This window comes from Buteo buteo, chromosome 22, assembly GCF_964188355.1.
Source record: "Buteo buteo chromosome 22, bButBut1.hap1.1, whole genome shotgun sequence".
In the NCBI taxonomy this organism is placed as follows: domain Eukaryota; kingdom Metazoa; phylum Chordata; class Aves; order Accipitriformes; family Accipitridae; genus Buteo; species Buteo buteo.
In genome coordinates, this window is record NC_134192.1 from 22,037,390 (window position 1) to 22,059,209 (window position 21,820).

Here is a 21,820-nt window from a genome sequence, read left to right on the forward strand (position 1 = left end):
TCAAATGAAGAATGTAGGGTGGAAACAAAATAAATGCTTACTTGGCCATGATTTTTCAGTTATGAGAACTTATGAGATTAGGAAAAAAAACAGATGAGAAAGTGAGCTGTGCCTGCGAAAGGAATGAGTTTGTCATCTCGTGAACTGTGTGTCTTCCGTTGGCCAACTGGTGGGATGAGGAGCCCCAAGAGGTCTCATGTGTCTCTTCTATTCCTCCCATGTTCCCTGTGCCACTACAATGTTTGTGGCTTCTAGTTTATTCTTATATCATCTGATCCACAGAATCTGAGCATGGGACGGCATAAAGAAAAAGAACGGCAGAGTTACTGTGCATAGCAATCACAACTCTAAGTTGAATTTCGGATGGTAAGGGAATTCACAATAAAACATTACTTCCAGTTTATAATTCAGCGTTCCTGTTTTTCTCTAAGGGGCAAAGGATCTAAGATGCAAATTTGATCTGCATGCTTTTTTTTGTCTCTGAGCAAGAATCTTTATGAAACACTCAGATCTGACAGTTGCATGGTTAATAGCTGGCAGATATGGACTGGAAAGCTTTTCTGCCTGTCTTCCACCATACATTAAATCATAGTGATGTACCTTTATTTTACCCTTTTGATTACAAAGTATATTAAAACCAGAATTAAAAATGTCTTCAACTCTTTTCAATTCACACTGGAGTGTGTGATAAACTGTAGTTAAACAAGAGCAGTTACTAAACAATTTTGCTAATTAGAAGATGTTTTGCCAAATATGTTACCTCATTTTTTTTTCCCTTACCGTATTTTCCAAGAGCAATTAAGAAGTGCCATAAAGATTACTGGCTACTGTTGAGGAAGACAATGGAAAGAGCTGTGGTAGTTGCACTGAGATAATATGTACAAATAGAGATAGCAGAAAATAAGAATGGCCATACTGTGTCAAACCAAAGGGTGTCGAGCCCATGCTCTCCCCAGGAATACGCCAAGGGAAGAGTAGGCTCAAGTATCCATCAAGGCTCTACGTTTCTGTGCCTAGAAATCCATAAGGACATCAGTGAGGATGTCTTAAGCCAAAAGCTGTATCTGTGTGCTTAATCACCCTCGACAGCTTTTGGGTTTGGGTTTTTTTTGTCTTGCCTGAATTTGTGGAATCACTCTTTGATCAGATGTAAGCTAACACCACAGCAATAGCTCTCTAGCTGAGGTCTGACAGAAAGGACTGCTTCCTTCTATTGCTTTACCCTGATACCTGATACTTTAATTTGATAGCCCTCATTTTTTGTATTAAATGCTGAATAGTCATTCTCTTCTCATTTGCTTTGTGGCATTAATGATTATATGGACCTCTGTCTCATGAATGCTCGGTCATTCCTTTTCCAGATTGCAGAGTCTTGATTTATTTAGCTGTTGCTTATGCAGATTATTCAGTGCAACTTCAAAAGCTTAGAATTAAAAGTAGGTTTTTCTAATGCTAAATGATACTTGATTTGCAGTCATTTATTTGTTCTTGTAGATTAATGTAATGTTTCATTACCAAGTAAGACACAACTGCAGAGTTACAAATATTTTATGACAATTTCAGTTGTCTATTTCTATTTTATTTTCTGGCAATGAAATCTCCAAATAAATTATTCCCATGCTTTTGACTTCATTTTCATTTCACACATGGTCACTGATGTAGATGCATAAGTCTTTGAGCAGGAGTTAGGAATAGATGACCTCCTGACACCTCATCAACCTGACTTATTCTATGAGTCAATAAAATCTATGATAATTAATTTTCTTCAGTGATAGCAGAAACATATAAGAAACACATAAGCATAATTATAAACATGTAAACCTTTCTTTAAAAGGCATGCAAAAGATGCCACAGATTTTCTGCAAAGACAAAACTTGTGAATTTTCACCTGAGATTCCCTCTATATGGAACAAGCTCTTGAAAACAGCAAGTGAGATACCGAACATTCCTGTGCTCCATTTAATCCTACAGCCCAGTTGGCTAGAAGCAGCAGTCTGGTGGCCAAGCAGCGTTTGTGTTTTAGTGCTGCTGTGAAACCATGGAATGAGTTTCTGGTGTGCTTTCCCCACCCCACCTCCCCCCAAGAGGATGGCAGGCTGATTTCTTTTTTTCCTAGCTGGTGAAACATGCTGACATTATTTGTGAAACAAGCAAGTGATACAGGTTAGTTGCAGGTTTTATGTAAAAGTCTAAGCATCTGTAGACAAAATGAAAAATAATTTCCTTTGTCTCCCTCTGGCCATGTATAGTTCAAATAGATAACTGGTCCAGGATTTTAATATTACTAAATATAAGGCAAAAAAGGTACTTGCCCTAAATCACACAACATGTAAGAAGGAGCACTGGCAGACTGCATCACGTCTGATTGAGCGAACAAATCAAGAGCATTGCGCCAGAGGAAAGAGGTGGGAGCCGAGTCCTGAAGAATGTGGTGAAGGAGGAGCAAGAAGAAGAAGAAACTTCTGGGAGCTGTGCTGTGTCAGTAATGTGGAAAGAGGTGGCTGCGAGGATGCTTTAGAGTGGTAGCAAGGCATGAGGAAACTTGATTGCCAGCACCACTGGGAGAAATACCCACGAAGAGCCAGACTCATTGAGGGACGGGGTGAAAGGCAGGCTAGATATGGAGCTGGGAAACTCAAAGGAACGTGAAAGCAACCAGGTCGTAGACAAAGTGGGAGCCAGAAACAGATCAAACCAACGGCAGCTGACCACAGTCACCCTTATTTTCCTGCAGTCACTTTATGGACAAAAGCACGGGATTTCCTTCAGGCCTGAAGTTGAAAGATGCTTTTGGGAGGCAGACCAGAGAGGGTGAGATCGCGCTGCTTTTCTGGCCTGTTCCCACAGACATGCAACAGAAAATTTGCTCATAGCAATGCCAGGAGCTTTGGACTGAGGATCCACAGTGTTACAGAGCCAACTGTATTCAAAATTTCAGGGAAGGTTCTGGGTGTCAAATGCCTGATTTTGGTGAGAAAGACCTTGACCTCCTCAGCTCTAAGTAATAAGAAAATCAGGCTTACAAGCAAAGGATCCTCTGTGGCGCTTCCAAATGTCCAACAGCAGTTTATCACTGGATTAGAATTTATAACAAATAAGAAGTAGCAAATTGTGAAAACTTTAGGTTTGCTGCCTTATCAGAAGTGAAATAAGTTTCAGGAGTGAAAAGAATACTTCACAAAAAAATCCCTCAAACTTCAAACAAAACAATGGTGTCACCAAAGAACAAATACCGATGTATTTGTATATAAGGAAAATGACTCCTGAAGTCTTTCCAAAATTACTTGTAGCTCTATGTAAATCAGGGAGATATATGCATATGCCCATGAATTGTTTAACTGTAGAAGTGTCTTTTTTTCCTGTATAGCAGATTCACAAAGGGAATGGGAATGTTTTATAACTTAGGCTTTTAAATAATAAATAAATGCCTTACATTCTCAGTTTGAGACATCTTAATTTTTGCATAGTGTAATACTGATGTATACAAATATTTTTTAGAAAGAATTATTTTTCCCTTTTTAAAAAGAATATAAAACCTCAAGAATATGATAAAACATCACAGTCAGTTTCTAAATACTTTGCATCTTAATATGGTTGAAGTTAAGGCAGTAAGTAATTTCTGAGTTTTTCCCTTGAGCTGCGTAGTTCTTTTCATATGTAATTATTCTCTGAGTGCATTAGATAATGCTATGGTTCCCACAGCTGTATACACATCTATAAATCATTAATGAGGCAGTTAACTGAAACAAAACTATAAAAGATTTGCATTACCCGGCAGAACCCAGCCTTAATTGACTTCCAGTTATTTACAATTAATTTTTCCATTTGGAATAATGATTGCAAGCAACTTAGGTTTTTTTTATTACTCAGGAATTAGATGCTGACTATTCATCAAAAGTTTTTACAGCAGGACCCTGTCAGTGGACAGTAATGAGCTTGAGGTAATCTTATTTTTACACACACATATACACATACACCCCCCCCGCCATAGGCAGAGGAGACAGGGGTGGGAGGGAGCGCTTGTAGTAAAATGGGGACAGGAGTCAGCACTAACTTTGTTTTTGCTTTTTACCACATACCTAAGTTTAACAACAATTAATTTCCTTTCTTTATAGCATCTAGCTGAAAGGCAACACAGTGAATAGAGCTGGCTACAGTTCCATATATTCAGATGAAGTAAGCTGCATGCATGAAGAGTGAGTAAATATTTATTTCCATCTTTTTGTCTTACAAGACTGTAAGGTAGAAACCAGGGAGTAAATGATGCAAAGGCTGTCAAGTAAATATTAATCCATTACGCTATTTAAAAAATTACTTTTATAGAAATACAGTGCACAAAGTAAATCCTCATTAACTTGTCATTGTTTGAGTAAGCCACAGAACTCAAGGCTGTGTGTCACACTCTGGACATACACAACTAAAAGATCTGCTCTCTCTGCCATATAAGCATAACTCTTATTGACGCTAATGAGCTGTGGATGTGTTCATCAGGAAGGGATGTCATGTTCAAATTCCTAATAAAACTTAAGTCAAAAATAATCAGAGCCCATTTGCAGCAGCTGATGTTATCTTCATTATCTTTCATTCTTCAATTTTCAAAATGCCTAAGCAGATAGATCCCATCAGTAGTAACTCCTGGTCAGTTCTCTGTTTCTAAATCACAGCCATAAAATAAGTAAAATCTTATGTATCGGGGTGCACTATACTGGAACCACTATCATTGGAAATCAATCCTTCCCTGAGACTGAGCAAATGATACTTTTAATTATTTCCCCTTGCTACCCTTATTGGGTACAAAATACATAAAATAAATGTTTGGAGTTGTTTCTTTCTCTCTCCCTCAGATATAGCTGTCATGCCGAGGAAGTAAAACTAACCTGCTTTTTTTTCTTGTTTCAAAATAAATAATTTTGTTGTCCTTTAACTTACATTTACGACCACCTCTTTCCTTTCATGAAAATTGGCTAGGTATGCTGCTCCGAGCGAGGAACTGTAAGTAAAACCAGTGTCTTGAACACAGAAAAGGGCAGTTGCAATGAGCATTAGGAGCTTTGATTTCTTTGTAAGTCGTGTAGACCAAAAGACAGACACTGGTAAATATGGGAGAGTTTAATTCTGAGTGATGGTAAAGCTAACAGCTGCTTTCTTCCCCTTATCAATAGGTGCCAGCAAAAGGCCACTATAATTGATCTAGAAAATGTGGGCCCCGTGACAATCAAACCCTTCTAACCTTGAAAATCTTGCAATCTAGCGCTGAAGTAATTTTTTTCCAGGTTATGTTCCGCTGGATTGTGTTACAATGTGTAATGTAAAGTAACGTGACAAGACTAGACATGGGTCATTCAGTCTGTCAGTAATTCAGAGCTTGGCAAATTGGTCCTCCCTCTTCACCAGTCCATGAACTTCACAGATACTTAACTTATTCATGCTACACTAGCTACCACATTATTTTAGCTGGAAAAGCTACTGTGATGTGTGAGATCTGAGAGGCTTTTCTTTTTGAAATTGGGCTGGCACCAGATGAGCAAACAGTATTATTATTTTCATTAAGATATCACATCCTGTCAACACATAACATTGGCAATGGCATTTCAAATAATTGCATACTTGACAAATTGTATAGTGTAATTTAGACTATCTTTTTCCTGTGTTCATGATCCTTCTTATTGGGCTTGATTTCCTGGGGTGGGGAAGGGTCTTTTATCCTTTTTGTAAACTCAGAGCTCCAGTAACTTTTTATGCACATAGGTGATATTGCTGACATATTGATTTTTTTTTTTTCCAGTGGGTGCAACTACTTTAATAATTCTAAAACTGAGAAGTCCACCATATTCCAGAAAGTATTAAACGGATCAACCCCTTTCTTATACAGATTCTGAACAGAGTCTGTTACAGCCTGTCTTCAAAACAGTGAAAAAAGAAATACCATGGCTTAGGAGTTTCTTGAGAGTTTGCTTTGAAGAAGCCAAAAATAATTTCAGTGAAAACAGAACTTTCATTTGGTGAAAATTTCTGTTTATTTGAAAAACTATTAACTATCAAAAATATGCAATTTACTTACCAGCTCTGTTACAAATCAAGAGTCTTAGTCCTGCAGTGTTTCTCATCACGATAGCAGACTTCTCATTTTTCTGTGACTCCTTGCAGTATTATGAGCATGGCCTGGTTTTGATTTGGTTTCAGAGCCAGCATCTATGAATCAAGTCTGCGAATTAAACACAACTGCTTTTCTCTTTTCCCTCTTTTTTTTTTTTTCCAAGTCAGTATGAGCTGAACATAATACATACTAGAAGAAATAAAGAATTACAATCGGGGTGTGAGGAATTCATTTTTTCCTTTGGAATGGAATCTCAGAATTAAACTACCAGGGAAAAGCCATGAAAGGAATCAGTGGTTTTTCCACTGCTTTGCACATTGTAGAGTCATTTCAACATTGTAATATAGGTGTCAAATGCTAATAAATCAGCTGTCAAATGCTATCAGATACTTACTTTGCACAGGTGTAAATGATCACATAAAATGCAAAGCACCGATCTGACACCAAAAATCTCTGAGTACCGTTTCTGTCTTCACCAGTTTTATAGAACTATTAAAAGAAAGTCCAATAGGGAGTTTATTCCTTGTTATTTAAGTTACTAGCTTTTTTTGGTCTGTTTTCTTACTTACTTATGTGGTTCCCCTCTCCTCCCCTGCCTACTCCCCCCCCCAGTTGACACCAAGGGAGAGAATGCAGCAATTTATATGGAATTGCTTTGGACCGCTCTATAAGCAAAATATTATGTTTCATAATAACATTACGAATGATAAAGCATTTTTCCTGCCAAAACATCTCTGTAAGTGCCCCAGCATCATCAACTGATGGCAGCACAGCTCTGGGAATAAACAGACTTTCAGCTAATGGCAGGAATCATCAGGGGAAACACGAAACAGGTATTTCTTCGTGATACAGAGCGAAACATATGATTAAAGTTAAATGCCAAATCCTACTGGCACTGGAGCGAATTAAAGTTTATTTTTCATTCCTGCTTATTCTTTCTTCTCTTTTTAGCTAATTCATCGTGTTTCATTTAATGCCAACGGTTTTTCCTTTCTATGTGGCCACTTTGGTGGAAGGGCAGGACAATTCATTTAGGCATGTGCCCTTTTGGTAGTAAGATTAAAGCTTCAGGCAAAGCCCAGATCCTAAAATGAGAACTGTGCAGGAACTCTGTGCCTGTATTTAACCCTCCAGAGTTAGGGGTCAATGTACGATGACCCCAGCCACTTCTTTGCCTCTCCAGCAGGACAGCTGCTGGCACAGTCCAAAAGGTGTCTGCTCCCTGGTGCAGTGCCGTGCGTACGTGCGTGTGATATTGTGACACTCAACTGCTTAATGCATAATGTTGACATAAGGCTGTATACTTCAAAAGCGCTCTTAATAACCTTAATAGAAGATGTATTGTATTGCAATGTTTATTATGAAGGAATTGTGAAGCAAACTTTATTCTGATGAAACCATGTCTTCACCTAACAATTCCAAATGACTAAGTTTCTACCCGTTCTCTTATTTCAGACTTTCTTGTGAAAAATACATACATCTGTCTCACTGCTGGCTGACTGAAGGACACAATGATTAATTAGAGATGGGACAATTTTGTATAGTTCAATATGAACTTGCCACTTCTCTGGCTGTTTCGTCTCCGCCATCCCTCCAACTGGCCAAAATTTATTCCAGAATATTGGGCATTTGCTCTGTTACCAGGAGCAGAAGGTATGTATATGGCCTAACCCATCTGAGATGATTGTTGTTTTTGAAGATAATGACCTTGAACATAGAGGCTGTCCCAGCTGTGTTGGCACAGAGCTGGATTGCTCTTAGAGGAAAGATCTGTAGTTAGTCAGGCAGATATGCTAGCCACAGAATACATATTGGGACGCTACGGCACTTCTCATAGCTTTGAGAGAGCATGAAGGTGAGCAATGACATTTTAGGGACAGCAAAAACTTCCCCTTTTCCCACAACTAACCCCTCTTGTAGGCAGCCAAAGCAAAGAACTGATAGATGGTGAAAGGGATCTACTGCTCAGTCAAGACACATTTCAATGTCATTTTTTGAAAAAAGCAGTGCATACATATTCACTCTGGAACACAGAATAATGGGAGTTCGTCTTTATTTTAAAAAATGAGCTCCAAAAAGAATTTTTTCCCCTATCTTAGATTACCACACTCCAACGTTCATGCGAAGGATGCTCTATTAAGCTGCCAGTGTAAGCTGGCCAACAGAAGCAGAAATGGATTATGGTCTAATGGAAAGGGAACAAGCTGCAGCATTTGTGCTGTGAGGACACTGAATTGACTTATTTCAATTGATTTCTTTGATGTACAAATATAAAACTGTAGTAATTCATAATTCATCTATAAATTCATCATTTAAAAAAATACTTTTTTCTCCCCTTCCATCCCAGCTTCAGATCATCAAAGACGCCCTTATTTGCAGACAGAACTAAAGTCAAAATGTTTATTAATAGTAATTTTACTAGTGCCTAAACATTTGTAGTATGTATGACAAATGATGATAGCACATGACCTGGCTTTAAAAAACCCTCTGTAAATTCCTTTCCCTCTCCCTCCCTCCTCACCCCAGCAAAGAACAGCAGCGTAGGCAGGATGCTGCGGTACCGCAGCAGGAAGAAGCAGCGGGAAAGTGGAAAGTCTTTATATCAGTACTGCTGCCAAAGGTAACAGATCCTCAGCCGAGGCTGTGAATTACCACACTTGTAGTTTAGGGTTAAGGCTGTGCACATGCGCGCAGACACACAGGCACAGGAGCAGTTGTGGAGATCAGCTGAGGCCACGAAGGAAATTTGTAACAATTCAGGTTAGCCCACATTTTGTCATGTTACCAAAAATATTCTGTAAATAAATATATTAATGGGCCACTTACTTGTAGATAGCAATTACTTAAACCAGCGTTCAGCTTTTAATGCACAGCCATGCATTTCTAAAGGAGAGTGTTCTCGCTGTGTATTACTATAGATCCAGATTTTAAATTGAGATTGGTCACTATTGATTCTGTTAGAGTTTATTATGATAGCAGTCTGCATTACACAAGATTCATAAAATTGCTGAAATACACCGTCCATTAACTTGCCTGCATTTAGCCGAGATCACCTTGTGTCCAGCTAACACCAACTTCAGTGGCATAATGCCATTTCAAAGGCAATTTACAAATGAGGAGATGCTTTGTAGGAAAGCGGAGCCATCACAAGAGCAGATGCAGAGGGGCTGCGGGTGTTGCACCCCAACCTCGACAGTGTGTCGTCGTCCCCCTCCAGCCTGCAAACCCCCATCCCCAGCCAAGCTTCGGGCAGCCCATACACTGCATCAGAATGGGGTTTCAGTGTCCCTCTGCTCCACCACTTTTAGGAGGTGCTGAGGACGTGGGTACAAAGTCCTGCTCCTCTCAGGCATTTTTATTTGAAAAAAAGAAAAAACCTCAACCCCCCAAAGCCAAAACCTCAAAGAGGTGATGTCCCTCTTGGGCTACCAGCACTGTAGGCAGCTGGGGCTGTTCAGCCTCAAATGAGGAGGAGCGCGGTGAAGGCTGAATTGCCTCCTACCCTGCTCTATCCCTGGGCTGAAGGCTATGGGTTCTCCAAAGCTCTCCTGCTGAGATTGTTGCGCTGTTTAAAAGACCAGATGACCAAGGAAGGTGATAACTGTAGCTGAATGTGAATTGTGTCCGTGAGAAATTAAAAAAAACCCTCAACATTGCCTGTGTTTGCTGTGCTGTACCACCAGGCAGGAATGAGATCATGGGGTTATGCAGCTTTCCGAAAGCAGCGTGCACTGACCTGTGCTGGACGTGGAACCCCAGAGGACAGGGAAGGTTACTTTCCTGCTCTTTATAGCTTGCTTTTATGTAGGAAAGACAATTAATTCTTCCCTTAGACTTGTCTTCTCTAGGTAAACAATCCTATCTCCTTCGCCTTTGAATGACAAGAGCAGCAGAGACCTAGAAAATACGACATGAAAGCAATTTCTTCATTTTCTTGCCTTTTGTGCTCAGTTGCAGTGCCTGGAACTAGACAAAGTCTACACTGAGGCTTTTTATGCTGCATGGAGGGAAAAAAGAAAAAACCACATGCGGTGTCAGCCCTAATCCCCAACCGCCTGTGTGTCGGGCAGGCGAAGGACGTACTCTGAACCGCAGCACTGCAGTAGGTGAGTGTTGCCTGGTGGGAAACAGCTCCTCAGCTGTACGATCACCGTCCCACGTTTCATACTGCGGCAGTCAGAAACGATGACGTACATGTCTTTGGGTCAGTGTAACCCATAGCCAGATCCCTATGCAGGAAGGTGTCATTTGGAATATTACTAAGAGGAGGATAGGAAGTAAAATGGAAAAAAAAAAAAAATAAATCTGTGCTTTTATATGAACTATTCAGTTGCAATTGGCCAAACCTGTTGCTTGTTCTGGCTTCAACGTGTTTCTGCGACAGAAAGTGTTAGTTTCAAGTGTGCTCCTTAGGCTGAGCTGACACATAAAAACCTCAGGCTCTTGATTTGTCCATATTTCTCAGGAGCTGCCTAGTGAGGGCTTAAGGACAGATTCAGTCTGTGAAGTTTATCAGTTTCCTATATCTCGTTTGCCAGTACTTTGACATGTAAAACTATTCTGGGAAGGGCAAATTAAAAATCAATGATGTGCTCATCAACCCAGTATCAATGTAGCCTTAAGAAATGTAGATCAGCCATTGAGGAAAAAAAGTGCTAAAATAGCCTTTATGGAGACTAAAGAAAAATGCAAAAATGCTACCATTTCAAAGACTGAAATATTTCATTACGTCTTTCTAAAACACATGATACTGGGTAACTCATCAAAGAGCTCTCTTAAAAATCTGCCATTCATAGGAGTGATACCAGAGTTTGGTCAATCAGTCAGAAATGCTGCAGGACTGTTTCAAGTCCTTTTTAAAAATAAGATTTAGATATAAGGTCCAACCCTCATTTCAGAGACTCCCAATGGAATAGCAACTAAAATTAATAAATAGTCAAAGGTAGAATTTACGTTCAGGTGCTGCAGTTTTACTCACACATGAGCTTTTATTAAGAGTGCGGAAGGACTCACAATTCCCAATGCTCCCGTTTCTTTCTATCAGTCAATATTTGATTGTTTGATCAGTGGCAGTGTGATTAATGCAGTTATTAGAATGCTTGCTATAAAAGTAATATGGAATAAACCATGTTTGTACATTGGAAGACTACTCTGATAATTAGACTGATCACCTGTAAACAGAGGCCAAAACGTTTTCTTGAACTGACACTTCGTTAAGCTAAGATTTCTTTCAGGAACAAAAAAATCAGATTATTCTATTCTGCTGTATTACAGAGCACAGTTTGAAGCTACACTTTGTAAGTTTACAAAAGTCTCTTAACCAGAAAAAAAATCGAGTGATGAAAGTAAAAGAAATTTTGAACGCTAGACATGTATAGATAGTAGTATACATAACCATAGGAAATATAATCCCCACAGATGTATGTAAAGTTTTTTTTAAGTGACAGTGATTTCATTCAAGGTATGTGTGTGTGTAAACGTAAGTATGCTTATATAAACATGAGTTGATAAGTAAATAAGCACTGTGCCTTTGACCCATGAATGAAAGTAAAGAGCTAACAGGTGATTACTTAATTCCACTTGACTCAAACCAGCTTTTAGTCACATATTTTGAGAAAGGAATGTTTCACTTGCAAAGTTCAGAATTTGGAACATACAATAATTAGGAAAATGTTTAATACCAACCCACCCCTTTATTAAGTAATTTCTTCAAGTATTTTTAATAGTGCAAAATATTGTTTTGCATTAGTACAGTAACTATGGGAATTCACAGTCAAAAAAAAAAATCTTAAAAGATTTCCAAAGTCAAACAAAAAATTTTTAATACTGTATTTTTAGCAAGAACATTTTTAACAAAGAATGTGTACTTTAACTTAATATGGTACAACAGAGAAACCATACTTAAAAGTTTCCATTATCTAACACTCTACTGCATATTCATTTTTTCATCTTAAAAGACCAAAAGCCAAGCTGAACTGAGCATAAAAAAAAGCATCAATTATAATCCTCATATTACGTCAGCTATTAGGGTTTAGCTCACACTTTTGAATTGGTCATCTAATGAAAGGACAATTTTTACATCATTCTTTTAAAAAATGTACACACATTTCTTTTTAAAACGTAATATATATCGAGTATCTGCTTCAGTAAACAAAGCTTAATTTATAAACACAATCGAAACAGCTCCATGTTGAACAGTTTCAGTGATAAACTGGACTTGTATGATGTACAGCCAGTGAGGACCTTTGTGGCTTAAAATCATTGTGCCATTGCTATACAGTAATAGCTACCTCCTTAGAAAAAAAAAAAAAAAAGTTCTTTTTGGGGAGGGAAGGGGGAATAATTCCTGTATGTGCTTAAAAATACTAAAACTCCTTTCTATCTCCAGGGACCTAAAAATGATCTGTTGCAACAGGCTTGGTTTGGTATGGTAAGCTTGTAAAAAGTCTCAATATTTCTTAATACGGCAGTTTTCGATGCAGCAACAGTAAATTGCTTGAAATTGTCCTTCAAGTTTCATGCTACAAATCCTGTTCTTCACACAGTACTGAAGGCATCAAAGGTTGGAAGGGACGTTTTTCATGATCTATATAGTCTTCAAATAGTGGTCATTATACATTTTTCAACAATAGGTGTTTTCTTCAGTACATAATAGTAGGTTTGATGTATGTTCTGTTTTCTGGAGGAAAAAAAAGGAGAAGAAAAAAGGTCAATTACAGAGTTACATGATTTAGAATTAACTGAAACTTAGGTTGGTTTCCTTATTTGTTTATGGACTTTGTTTTTCTCAGGCCAAGTTATCAGAGGTACAAGTGATATCAACTATCCTCCACGTGGGTATGGTTTGCACAGGAGGAGGAGGCACGGGATGACGAAGCCCTCGAGAGGGGACCGTTACGCGGAGACACGAGCCGGGCTCAGCGCACTGAGCGCCTTCTAACCCGGTGGGACAGGTGGGGGCACTCCGCTGGGCTAAAAACCCACCAGCCCCCTTTCCAATGGTGCTTGCCAGCCAGCATCTGCTGAGTAGAGGCTATAAATACTTTCATTTGGATTTTCTTCCTTTACTGCATTTGCTTTTTAATTGAACACTCATTTTCCTTCTTTTTTTTTTTTTCCAGAAGGCAGCCTGTGTTGTATTGCATGCCTCCGTAAGACAGACGGAGTAACATGGCATCAGCTTTACAACATACCATTATTACATGCACAAAACCTTCTAGGGAACAGTGTGTTAAAACAAAATTGCACTGCATTAAAGAATGTAATAGAAGTAAATCAATATCTGTTCTTGGAAAACTGCTCTTTCATTCAGAAACCACCACATTTTTTTTAAAAATTGTTTTTCTTTATTTAGGGAAGCAAGTAGAAAGCCACTTATTTCCGTCATAAAAATATTCCTAGTTATAGTACCTATGAACTGTGATTTTTCTCATTAAGCAACTCCTTTAAGCCCAGAGGAAAAATAAATATTAAAACACCCACAGAAACTAAAGCTAACAAGAATCCATATTCTTGTTCATTATACAATGAATCATGAATCCACCCAGCTAAACCCGCAACTACTGATCTTGAAGATGATAGCAAAATGATAATATTGAGAAGCATTTTGTATAATGTTGACATCTATCCCATTACTGTTTTACATATGCCAATACCGAACACTCATAAGGAAAGAACAAGTATTGACCTGCTAACTGACACTGATCCTTGGAGCAATCTCAAAGTTTGCCACATTTCAATTTCAAAATGCATTTCAGCTATAATATGAGTGATTTATCATTTAGCAGTAGCTGTCAAAGTAACCTCCTAGATAAAACAAAAACATCTGGAACCATAAACAGAGGAGAGCAGTAGCTGAATTTTAATCCAAATCCGACATGTTCACTTCATTAGAAACAGGAAACAGCTAATTAGTAATTGAATGTTTCATGGTTTTAAGGAGGCTCACACTCTCCAAACACAGATGATTTAGTATGTATTTTGGATGTAAACAAGAATAAAGATCGGAAGAGCCAGGGACATAACATCTCCGGAGGAACGTTTGGGAGCATGGGAACCTCTGAAGAAGTGACTAAAATTAGTTTCAGGCCTTTGGCCGATTAAAATTATTGCCTTAAACTTAGTGGGGCAAATACTAAAGCCTGGGGAGGGCGTAAGCAGAAATACAAATATTGAACACTGTGGGTTTTGTTTGGTTCTTTTTTTTTTTTTTTTTGCTTTTCTCCTTTTGGGTATTAGGAAGTTGCACATGACTTCTTCCCATGGCAGGCTGTAGGTGCTCTAGTCTATACTAAAAAGTTGTACTTCTAAAAAAGATAGCCACTGACAGACTCTGCGGGTCAGCATGCCTGCCCTCCAAAAATCATACCAATAGTCTTTACAGGCAGTCCAAAAGACTGAAATTCTGCCACAGCGTGCTTCTCGCGAGCCAGTAACACACCAGTTCTGCGTTCTGCGCAGCGGCAGCCGAAGCGTTACGTGTCCCGGGCGGCTCAGGCCCGCACGTCTCCTCTCCGTGAGGGCCTGGGCTCAGCGCCCCCGCGTACAAAGGGATCTTCTTGCCTGACCACCTACACCGCGTGGGAGTTATGGACACGCTCGGTCAGTTAGTCCCTGTAATACCAAGGGAAGTCAGCAGAAATCAGGTATGTCACTTGCTATGGAAATGGCCGCCGGGGGTGGGCTCCGTCTTCTGCTACACGTTTGGTATTTGTACGGAGTAATACGGAGACCACAAACGCGCGCACATTTACGGTGCTGCATTTGGTGACATGGGCTCTGTCTGCAGAGAGGAGGGGAGGAATCTGGATGTGCATTCAAGGGAAGAGTTGCTTTGTCAAAGATGGAATCAGTAAGGATCAGTAATATCAGTTTCTTTAATTCTTGGTATTTTTACTGTATTTTAAAAATTGTTTTTCAAACTAAGGTAAGAGGTGGTCATCAAGGGTACTGCGGGGTGAGGGACTGACTTCTTTAAACTTTGAAATGGGTTTCAATTTTTCCTTCCTGCTCCCTTTATTTCTCAAGGGAAGCTCAACGGAGGTATCTGGAATACCTGTAAGAGAGAAAGTAAATGCCAAAGCTCAAGCACAGTGCAGCCACCCAGGAGATATTATTGATCAGTAAACAAAAAGTGCACAGTTAAATATTTCCCTTTTTATAAAGCTCTCAATTATTCTCCAGGAATTAAAATACTTTTTTGTTGCTGTGCAATAAACTTAACTCCATGGTATTAACAACGTCATACAGCAACCACCTATGAGGAATTAAAGTGTTAGGAGCATCTGTGCTACCACTTATATGTGAAAGACAATGCGATGTTGTCAAATTCATCTTTCTGAAGAATATTCACCATCCCCTCAGTGTAGCTGACTGCAAGCTACACACCATTTTACAGCGTTTTACTGTATTATATAGCAAAGATTTGAATAAATCTGTGTGCAATAAATGTATTCTTTTATTAGGTTTATCCCTTAATCAAATATTCATTTATGTGGGCTTCATTCTATTAAAAAATGAAATTATACAAAGGTGAGCAAAAGCGTAGATTTACAGTAGTTTAAAGCCTAATCTCATTCTCTGGGGGTAATATTGACAATATAAAAACTGTATAAATGATATTCCCTAACACTAAAATATGCTTATGAGCCCCTTGTGCATGTTATACTGCTTTACAACCTACAGTGAAATGCATGACTGGCTTAATAAGCAAGACATTTAGAAAGGATTTTTTTTTCTCCTTCACAATGTATAAGACAAGTAAAGATCTCACAATTTCTCAGTGAGCCAGAGCCTATGTTAATAATTGTAATTTTCCCTCAGGATGGTGTTGTCTTCCCTGAGTTGTTAGTCCAGGGTATATGTTCCTCTCTTGCACTCTCTTTTGGCAACAGTATTATCGTTTGTCTTTTCCTTTCAAGGTTTTAATGTGTGTATAAAGGACAAATCCAAAAGCAATAATTATCACCTGCATATTTATTCACTTTTTTTTCCCTTCCCTTTTTTCAGCCTGTTCAGCATCTCTGAATTTTCTGAATCCTTTGTGAGGCTTTGTTTGTAATATCTTTGGTTTTAGTTAGTAGTTCAGCTGTATTTCCATAAAAGTACTTTAAAACAAAACGTCCATGTGTACCCTCAAAAGCTTGCATAAGGAAATGCGCCCCAGTAATGCCGGTGAGCAAATCCAGGCCAGGAATGGGAGCGACGCAGCGGGCTAGCTGCCATTAACCGACACAGCTACAGCTTGGGATTGTTCAGGTAACTTTAGCACACTGTAAATCGGAGGAGAAAGTCATTGGAGGAAGAAAATTTGGGATCTGCTACATAATAAGAAAACAAGGATAAATCTGTTATATCAGTAACTGTAAATTATTCATGCAATTTAAAAAATAAACCCCAGCACTACATGCTGCAGGGAATATGGGTAGCAGAGATGAAATAATAAACTGAAAATCCCTCTTTGCCAATTTAGATGAAGGAAGAGTTGGGAGTGCTGCTAAAACAAAGGTTAGGCAGAGCTGAGACGTGGCTGTTTCTGCAGAGAGAAGAGCGGCAGGAGGGAAGAGGGCAGCCATGTGCCAGACCCGCGTGCTCTCAGAGGCTTTGCGCAACTCCTACTCGAGGGGTTGAATCAAATTGTCTCACGTGATACCATGAGTGTGCTGGACAGGAGCGGAGCTCTGCACCCTTCCTAGGCTACGTAAACAGTCAGCATTTCAGTTAGATCAAGAGCCAGGCTGAGCTTTAGATGCAGCAACACATGGAAAATACAATGCCGTAACAATAAATCTAATGTACAAAGCTGGGGCTAATTAGTTTGAATCAGTCTCTTATTTTGCAGAAAGAAAAAGAAAAATCAGAGAACAGTTTGCTTCTGCTGGGGATGATATCCCTCAAAAAAAAAATCTCTTTCCCTAAACCTCTTAGCTAACAGGAGTGCTGACTGTTGTGGAAGGAAGCTACATCCCGGCCCCGGCTAGTGAGGTGAGGACCACAGCAATTACGAAAAATGCAGGAAAGAATCCCTTCACTACCATGAAAAAAAAAGACCTGGCCTGCGGCCAGTTCTCATGTTTTTGGGCTTGTTATTCAGCTGAATGACAACAGTGGGTAAAACTGACTTCTTTGCCTCTTCATTAGCTGTCCAGCAAAACTTTTCCCTTCCATTTATCTATCTGTAAATGTTTTCCAAACTGAGCAGTGAAAGAGAAAAAATAACACACCATGAGAAGGGCTTGGTTTCCTCTAGACTCAGGGACAAACGTGGACAATAAATGCTGCTCCTGAGAGCAGCAGTACTAATGAAGTTGGTTTGCTTCCTTTTAATCCCCCACTCTTTCATATCGCCTCTTTTCCACCCCTGCAGATGTGCACTCTCTGATGTTGTCTAACGCTGGCGGAGCCGATGAGCCTCCCTGCGGGGAGCGGTACCCGACCTCTCCTCCCTGCGCGTCCTCGCTCCCGCAGCAGGCAGGACCTGGCACCCGACCCTTCGGTGCTGCACGCTCCTCAAGCTCCTGCATTTGGGCTTCCTTCCCCACTTACTTTGTGCTTAGGACTACCGAGTCGACCCTGTCAAGTATTTCCACATCCATGTTCATAGACCTAAAAACTCGCACATTAAATACGATTTCTAATAAGTAACAGTAGCCAAGGACCAGAATATGTTCACTGAATACAAACTATGCAGATGCTGGATTACTGTTGTCAGTTTTAGTAGACAGGGAGGTAACGTAGTGGTTGCTGCTTAGGAAATATTCAAGCCTACTGACACTGAATTATTGAATAAATGTTTCAGCCCTTTGTAGGAACAGAAAGGTACGGACCTTCACACTCAACAGTCTCCAGAGGAAACCTCTGCCCACCTTTTTGTTTCCAGTAAATTACAAATTCTCAGCTTCCTCCCTCGTACGTGTGTGTGTACGTGCTTACCGAGAGAGAGATACTCGGAACACCACTGCGTACCAGAATTAGAAATAACACTGAGACTAAGATCAGCGACACTGTTATTTTTAAAGCCCTGCAATTTGTATCACCAGCAGGCGAGCCATGTAGTCAGTTAGCGCAGTAATCTCCTGGCTAGTTACTAAAGAGGGCCCATTTCTTGGTTAGCAGCTAACGAGACGGCTTTCAGCAGCCTGTGGCCGCTGTGTGCACTGATGTGACAGTCTGGTAATTGCACACAAACTTCAAAAGAGTTCTTCTAGAAACACTGCAATATGACACAGCACAAGGTAACTGCTAGAGGTTTAATAAGTCAGAGCATCCAGAGCAGGACACGCACCAGAGACAGAGAACTGCTTGGACAGGAGGAAGAATAAAAGGCCTAAGATTCAAACGAAGATAGCGAAGATCTCGCTCACAAGGAAGATACCAGGCCTCTGCTTAGTTTCTAATCACAGGTCTTGTCTTACACAAAATTGCAAGTGCTTGAACATTTTTTTCAGTGAAAGCAAGACCAAGACAATAACTGTAATTTCCAAGATATTGAATTTGTCTCTTACAGTTGTAGAGTACTCTGAAATTCCGCAGCATCACTGGGTTTCAGTGGATTGTAGCATTTGCAGGTATAATTTGATACAGTACCAAAGTTGTTAAACGTCTTAAAACCCCCTACCTCTCTCTTTTCTGTCCCCCTTGCGCCCTTTTTACCATAGGCTGGATTTGAAAGCTGGCTGGTTATATCAGAATATTGGAAAAATATAGCCCAGTTTTCTAAATAATAAAAACCAAAATGCATTCCAAACTTCAACAGTCCTTCATCTTTGGCAAACAGATAAAAATAAAAGTTATTCACGGTAACTGAGAGGTTTTGTGCTAAATCTCTGCCAGGTTATTTCACAAACAAAAGCAGCAGCAGCAGCCGCCCAGGGTCACCCTCCTGTTGTAGGTACAGTGAACCACATTTCCTTTGAACCATGTTTTCACCTCAGGAAAGTCTGTCTGCTATGCCGCTGCCTCCTTCTTGAAATTTAGAGTCCTTTATTTTTTGTAAACTGTTATCATCAAGTATTATGGTAACATCTATTTTTTAAAATTTTAAGATAACATTGCTTTGCTGATTGTTCCAATATCCCCTAACAATGAAATATAGTAATACAAAAGTTAACTAAGGTATAAACATGCAAAAGGAGAAGTCTCCCTGCGATCATAAAATGATGTTATTTTCTGTTCAGCAGTTCATGTTACTGCTGTTCATGCTAATTAATTAAAGGAGCTGTTGCTGTAATGTGCAAACAGGGAATCTGAGAAACTGAGAGGGCTTTTAGGTCTCGGAGTGAAGTTAAGTCAATCTGGGCGCGGGCAATCAAATGTAATGAAATCACTTGTCAGTGCTAAGCTTGCAAAAACTGTGAAGTTTGACTAGGGAGTAAAAGGATTATAATTAGATTTCCAATAGGATAATAACTAAATGGCAGAAAGCAGTAAAGAGAAAATATTACTTTGTTAGCTAATGGTGCTGCTGTTCGGTTTTAGTTTTTATCAGCACACTTGTAGTTGTGCTAATTTAATTTGCTTTTATCAGCAAAAATGCACTACTCGAATGGTACTTGAATGTCATTTGCAAAAATCATTGATCTGAAGGTGCACTTAATGACACCCAGTATGTTTATTTTATGTGAAACGGAGATTAGTTGATAAAATGGTTGATGCACTATCTTGCTGGCCCACAAGTGAGTTATGGAAGCAAGGCCAGAAGGGTATCTGTGTGCATGCATCACCCTCTCCTGCACCGCTCAACTATGCAGGGGCCTTCACGACTCCAGCAACTCTTACTTTTCCGTTTTGTCAGCTGAAAAGCTTCTCTCAGTTCAAGCTATGCTGGACTAGAAGATCACGTATACAGAGGATGGAAGTATTAGACTGTAAAGTTCAAAAAAGTTTCAAGTCTTGTCTGCACAAAATTTCCGTTCAATTAATATACAAAGCATAGAGAAAATGAGTCAACTACGTGGAAAAGATTTACAGTGTGGATCAGAATCCCAGTATATGAACAGCCTGTGTTAATAAAATAATTTTAAGAAATGAGCATAAAACATGATATGACTTAATCACTGTGAAAGGTGGCTGTGTAGTATTTTTTGTAATTTTCCTTTAAACCGTCTTAAGGAGATACTGGCAGTGAAACTAATTGAATTTCAAAGGAAAGGCGCTATGTGAATGATAGATTTCTGTCCAGCAGAGCTATTGACAACAGAAAAAGAAAGGTCTGCATTGATGCTAAAGCTTTTTTTCTGTGCAATAGAGAGAGATTTTGGAAGCCTGGAAACAGCTTTGGATTAGGGACATGTGTTTTGACCCTTCCTCCTCTCAGGGCCCAAAAAACAAAGGCAGCAAATGAAGGGGGCAATGAGGGAGCGTGCTCAAATTGTTAAAGACGGCAGTGCAATAGTAGCTGTCAAGTACAAAAATTGTAATCAAAGGAAAAAAGAATAAAAAGATATTATAGTATCAGCATAAATAAAAATGAAAGAGATGGTGCCACAGGACAGAAACACTTTGAAATCTAAACAAGCTCTATAGAGAGGTCTTCAGAAACCTTTTTATCAGCTGAGAGTCCTTAGTGAAAAACTGGCTAAACTCATCACACGTTTACGTATGAACAGGATTACCGCACCGGAACTGTCACAGAAGTCAGCGTACACTGTCATTCATTATTGTGGTGAAGAGATGCTTTGCCATTGAGCAGTACAGGACAGATTTAAAACTTCTACTGCGCAAGTCATGTTCTGCTTTCACAGAGGGCCACCAAGCTCAGAGATACTGAATGTTAGTGGATATCCAGTTCTCCCTTTCTTCAGGCTTTTAACCTGAACAAAAACTTCATGATCCAAACCCTGTTAAAACTAAGAACTGATGCAGTTGGGATCAGATTTAAAAAAAAAAAAACCACAAAAAAACCCCCAACCCCCAAACCAACCTGAAATAAAAATCATAAAATCATGAAGTTTTATTGTATATCAATAGCCTATAGGAAGTACAAGAAAGTTCTCTTAATTCCTTCTGCTAAGTAAATGGTTGTTGGAAGTGGCTATGCATCACTTTCCCCACAGTTATTTATAATCATTTTTCATGGGAAGACTCATTTGAGCCAACTGTAACTTTTTTTCTTCAATTGAAAATTGAAATCAACTTCTTTTTTTTACTAGATTCTGTCCAGATTCAGCTTTGACTCTCAGAATCTTTTTGGAAGAGCACTGAGCACTCATCTCAGCAGGTATCATAAATAGATCAGAACCATTAAGAATATTTTGCTTGTCAAATTTAAATACATGTGTCCCAAGTGCTTATCCTATATTTTGACTGTTTCTGGCAGTAATGATGTTCCAATTGCAATATTTAGAGCACAATTCTAATCATATGTGTACATATATATACACACATATGTTATATGTATATATCTGCATTACAATAAAGTTGTGATTCTCCTTCTTTGTAATACGTAGCATATGATCCTAAAATCACAAAAAGAGACAGCAGTAAAAATATTTGAAAGCTTTCCTGTATAGATGACAGATGGACGACAGATGCATACCAGAGGTATGCAAAGTCAAGCCTTTAACAGTTGAGAAATGCTAGAAGTTATGTTTGTATCTATAACTGTACTGCACTCCCTCTTCCGTCTACACAGAAGGGGACTGTCTTTAGTTACTTCAACACACATTATTTTTTGCACATTACTGTTACATGATTCAGTAGAAAGGGTGGAAGTGCTCTAAGAAG

At 39.2% G+C, this 21,820-nt stretch overlaps 1 protein-coding gene and 1 long non-coding RNA gene across 6 annotated transcripts in view; one reads left to right on the forward strand and one right to left on the reverse strand.

Annotated features, from left to right (window-relative positions):
* Nucleotides 1-354: 354 nt before the first annotated feature.
* LOC142043279 (uncharacterized) lies at nt 355-7,688 on the forward strand. Its single transcript, XR_012653989.1, has 3 exons — nt 355-366; nt 4,116-4,196; nt 7,553-7,688. It is a non-coding gene; the product is annotated as an uncharacterized LOC142043279 (long non-coding RNA).
* A 4,214-nt stretch (nt 7,689-11,902) lies between these two features.
* Nucleotides 11,903-21,820, reverse strand: part of DACH2 (dachshund family transcription factor 2) — a 313,627-nt gene continuing 303,709 nt past the window's right edge. For 3 of the 5 annotated variants that reach the window (XM_075053842.1, XM_075053841.1, XM_075053843.1), the window contains one exon: nt 11,903-12,776. In XM_075053842.1, the coding sequence (XP_074909943.1) occupies nt 12,739-12,776 (38 nt within the window). In that variant the 3' untranslated portion in view covers nt 11,903-12,738. Of the gene's footprint in view, nt 12,777-14,367; nt 15,153-21,820 lie in introns of those variants that run through there. The other 2 variants (XM_075053839.1, XM_075053840.1) reach the window with 1 other exon arrangement.